Here is a 4,839-nt window from a genome sequence, read left to right as displayed (position 1 = left end):
ATTATAATATATTAATTTTGTTTTTTTTTTTCCATGGGGACATTTATGTATTTTATGGAATATTTATTAATACTTTATTAATTACATTATTTATTTATTTATTTCATTTTTATTTATTTATTGTATTTTGAATAAAACTGCTCTCCATACTAAAGAAGTCTTAAAAGTCTTAAATTTAACAAGCTGTAGTAACCCTGTTTTTACTGAGGACCACCTGATCATCATGATGTTCCTCAAAGGGCCAGTTGTAATTAGCATCAACGTTTCATGTTTAACTTTGACTAAACACAAAACATCACGTTCCTCATCTCATTGCTCTGACTGAGCACCACTAACAAACACTAACTGAGCTTTTCCTGGTATTTCTTGCATAGAAACAYTGTTTTCCTCTTATAAACACTGAAAWGTGCTACGTGTTTGACTGAATAAATGTGAAGTAAATATTACAGAAATACTATTAGAAGTAAAAGAAGAAGCTGCTATGTTGAATTCTGAATTCTCCCAAGTTCTGACAGGAAATTCCCACTTAGGGGCGTTCCATTTTAAATTTACGACTTGTAAATGGTAAATGGACTGTACTTATATAGCAACTTCTATTCAACCAGGACACTCAAAGCGCTTCACACTACAATCTGTGTCCTCATTTACCCATCTACACAGTGCAAAGCTAACATGTACAATCATTTATGGAGACTAATCAGGGCTTTAACTCATTCATACACTGATGGGACAAATCAGAGGCCCAAGTACACAACAACTGAGGCAGCTGGAATTGGGGATRAAACCGACAACCAACCGGTTCTAGGACAACTCCCCTAACCACTCTTCCACAACCACCTTTTGTAAGTGGGAAATTCCCAATTCCCACTACAACTGGGCTGCAGCAAAACTAGCTGATGAAAATGCATCTAATTGTAGATTTTACATGGCATTGTGCCAGCTACTTTTGAAACCTGTGCACCTCCACCTGGTGYTGAGATGCTATTGTTTGGCTGATAAAATAATCAGCATGCATTATGGGAGATGAGTTTATGGTCAATGCTGGCTTTAAAGCAGCATATGCTCTGAAGCTCTCCRGGGCCACATAAAATGAGTGAGGGACCACATTTGGCCCGCAMGCCTTGACATTTGAAACATGCTCTGAATAATGTTTGCTAGTTTGTTTAAAAGTTGACAAACTGCACCAGCACAGACACCGGAACATGTRGGAGACACAGAGTTCAATATGTAAGGGCTTTGTGAATGAAGCAGATGAAGCTCAGATTATTTCATTGTTTCAGAGTCTTATTGTGAAGGACTGAAGGAAGTTGAATGAGTGCTGTTGCTGTTGTTGACTCTCCTGAAGTAATGAAAGCTGCACCTCAGACACTTCATGTTGTTATTTGGTACTTAGCACCCATAAGCCTCAGTGACGGTAATAATATTAAAAACAAAAACATTTGTGTCTCTCCAAACCGGAAAACAATTAAAAAGGTAATTTTTTTATGGATGGCAGAAAGCAGTAAGGCAGAACAAAATAATGTTGATCAAAATAACAGTGATGATGATGATGCAGGACTGGAGTGSCCCGTTTTCTTTGTTTACACTCAGTTTGTTGTGACTCCAAACCTTCTGCTTGTGTCACCTGACTCCAGACCTGCAGTGTCTGGCCGACATCCGGCAGCAGATCCCCATCACGTCTCAGCGTCGGGACGACCTCTACACAGTGACGACGGCGAAGGACAGGTCGGGCTGAAGAGTCGGCTCCTCTTCCTCGGCTAAATCAGGCTTAAATGATCCTGTTAATTCTCATCTAGGAGGCTCTGGATTGAATCAGAAATGTTAGTTTTTGTGTGAAGCTGAGGAGGTTTAGCATCAAAACCCACATGGAGAAGATCTCAAGATGCACTGGATTTTTTTTACTAGAAGCTTGTCAGACTGGTCAGCTGCAGTTAAGCAGGTTTTGAGCTTCAGCACTTGGTGCTTCTAGATGAAAGATTTAAAAATCGATACATTTATTAATAACCAGGTTGCCCACAAACTCTCCACAACTCCTGCAATAATCAAATAAAGACTTTACTAACAAAACAGTAAATCTCCTCTGAACTGATTCAGATCAAATAAAATGAAGCTTTTCATCAATAAATATTTGATCACGGCTGAACAACCTGGAAGACTCCAGATTATTTGACACAGAAACTCCTAGAAATACAAAGGGGGCATTTTTTTTTTTTTCATAAGCGTATGCACCAATCAGCCATAACATTATGACCACCTGTCTACTGTAATGATTCACATCCTCTTATAACAAAAGTCATAAGGAAATTTATTTACCATTGGATCTTCCATTTTCGGAACAAATATCTTCTTTATGCAAAAATAAATGACACACAAAAAGTGAACATACTCAGTGAATTGGATTTGATCTATTAATAAATGCAAGCATTTATTTACACAAGCAAAATCACTACAGTACACATATTTGTGAGCTTAATTTCCTATAAAAAAATTTTAACGACAAACTTTTAGGTTTAGATGTTAATAAACCATTTGTTTGTGGCATTTTTCTTAAGTTTTGGCAGGGCATGTTTAAGAGAAAAGAAGGTGGYGGAAGAGGATTAGTTAGTTTTAACTTTATCCTTAAAAATGTGGATTTTGACCAGAAAGGGCATACGTCTCTCAACAGATCCAGCCAGACACCAGGCGCGCTCAGTAACTGGCAGCCATTATGAGTCACCCACTGCGGTTCAAGTCGGAGGAAAGATCGTCCAGTTGGGTGAAGAACTCTCAGAGCCTCATCCAGTCGGACACTTTCTAGGCSTGTTATTTTCCAGCGTCTTCTGGGCTGCTTTCAATCAAAGATCAGAGATGAAGCTCTTCTCTGTATCTGTCTCAAAAATACAATACTTCCTCTCAGAAGTTTCAAAACAAAAGTTGCTCTGTGTGTAGCTTTGGTAAGCTCAAATAATAGATGTGACCGAGTGTTGGTCTGGTCCAGGCTGAGAGGTTCTCCCGTTGACTCAATGGGCCAAACCTCAGCCAGATGCTGGTTCTCTCCGGAGAGCTACAGCTGCTTCCTCGTTGAAGCTCAAGAGCGTTCTCTTTACGACTGACTGTTGTTAGCTCACAGATGTTAGTTTAAAAGAGGAAGTGAAGCACTGCCCGGTGTCTTAACAACATTGTTGACATCTGTACAGTCTGTTCTSTGGTGAGACACTTAAAGAATGATTTACTGAAKACTTAAAAATGAATTATTTCATTTAAAAACATTCATTATGATGATTCAGACAAAAATAATTATAAAAGGTTTCATAATAAAGCTTAACCATAACGCTGAGTTTTATTTAAGATATTTCAACAGCAAAATCTATAATTAATTACTGTGGTTTCACAGTTAAAGTTCTAGCAATGATTTGCATTAAAGCACAATACATTGTAATAACACTCTTTTTGTGTTTTCTTTTTTATACATTCATAAAATTATAACTAAATAGAATATTATTCTGTTTATTATCTGAWCAAGAAAAAGAAAATGTCTCTTTACTGTTTAATAAACCTGTTAAGACTTTAAATAAACAGAGTTCTGTCTCTCTGAAGGAGATCTTCTGAGACCAAGGTCAAAGACAGGAACTGTTTATTCCACCCCRAGGTGACCACTACACTTCTATTGGTTATACCTTCTTCATCGTCCTGATGAGTCAGAAAGAGCACACAGAGTTGTCCTGTAGTGACTGGTACCAGGATGTTTGCTCTCTGTGGAGTGGTCTTGCTTCACACTRCCCTTCAGAACTTACTGTTCTTGTAGGATTCAGTGCTGAGTGGGCGGTTCTGCTGCACATCCATCCAGACCAATATTTCTGATAAGAATTGTTGCCTGTCAGTGGTCATAATGTTATGGCTGTTTAGTGCACATGCTGTGTTACGAGCCCTCAGGTGGCAAATCAAACATTCACATGTCGGTGCTCTTTTGGCTCTCTTTAGAAAAAGTAAGTTGGTTTGAAATGTTTTCTCTTCACAGTTCAGTCTCTCTTGACTCAGAAGTCATGACCTCGTCTTCCTCCCTGTTCTGCTGCCGTCTTCTGTATCCTGATGAAGACAAAGATTTATTAATAACACGTTTCATATCAATTTTTTTTTACCAGACATGAACCTATCCAAATCAGATGATGTTGGTAGCCTTTTGAACTGATGAAGAATAAAAAATAGTTGACTTATTTGAAAAAGTTTTTTTACTCTTAGATGAGCTAATTGTTTCTTTATTTACATATAACTCGCCACAGCATTACTTTAATGCAACATTGGTAATTGTACTTTCTGCAACAATAATAATCTTCTCACTGTAACATCTTCGAGCAACATTCACTAGAATTTATTTAATTCAGAAAAACAAAGTAATCTACAGAAAAATACAAAAATAAATCATACGTGAATGAAAAGACTGCAGAGTGAAGAAAAAAAATCTTATCTCTGCCCCTTATTTTCAAAAAATAACTTCAACAAACAAACTCAAGCTTGAACGGGCCAGCCGTCTCTTTTAATGATGAAAGTTATCTCTAAAACAAACAAACTGTAATTTCAGCCTGTGTTAGCCCTCGACAGAAGTAAAGTCTGATAGATTGATCAATGCCAGGTTCTCCACGATCTTACATTTTCAGCTTTGTTCTTGGCAAGGTTTAAACACTGAGAAACTAATTATGAGCATTCAATTAAAGATCTCCTGATAATGGAGGAAATTATCTCATTAACTCGAGAAAACAGTCGTCATTATTTTGTGAAAATGACATGATTATATCTTGTCTCAAGAAAACCGTGGGAAAAATTAAACATCTGCTTTCACAGATACAGTATATATATTTATAT

General features: G+C 37.2%; 2 protein-coding genes across 3 annotated transcripts in view; one reads left to right on the top strand and one right to left on the bottom strand.

Annotated features, from left to right (window-relative positions):
* The window catches only part of nit2 (nitrilase family, member 2), a 31,711-nt gene extending 29,642 nt beyond the window's left edge, over positions 1-2,069 (top strand). Inside the window, exon 10 of the mRNA XM_014020233.1 lies at positions 1,635-2,069. Coding sequence (XP_013875687.1) covers positions 1,635-1,735 — 101 coding nt within the window. The 3' untranslated portion in view covers positions 1,736-2,069. The remainder of the gene's footprint in view (positions 1-1,634) is intronic.
* LOC106525864 (T-lymphocyte activation antigen CD80) overlaps positions 2,040-4,839 on the bottom strand; it is a 7,458-nt gene continuing 4,658 nt past the window's right edge. For both annotated transcript variants that reach the window (XM_014020231.1, XM_014020232.1), the window contains exon 5: positions 2,040-4,065. In XM_014020231.1, coding sequence (XP_013875685.1) covers positions 3,992-4,065 — 74 coding nt within the window. In that variant the 3' untranslated portion in view covers positions 2,040-3,991. The remainder of the gene's footprint in view (positions 4,066-4,839) is intronic.

Source organism: Austrofundulus limnaeus, unplaced genomic scaffold (genome assembly GCF_001266775.1).
Source record: "Austrofundulus limnaeus strain Quisiro unplaced genomic scaffold, Austrofundulus_limnaeus-1.0 Scaffold245, whole genome shotgun sequence".
NCBI classification, from domain to species: Eukaryota; Metazoa; Chordata; class Actinopteri; order Cyprinodontiformes; family Rivulidae; genus Austrofundulus; species Austrofundulus limnaeus.
The sequence above is the reverse complement of the archived record's forward strand: the minus strand, read 5'-3'. Positions and strand labels throughout refer to the sequence as shown.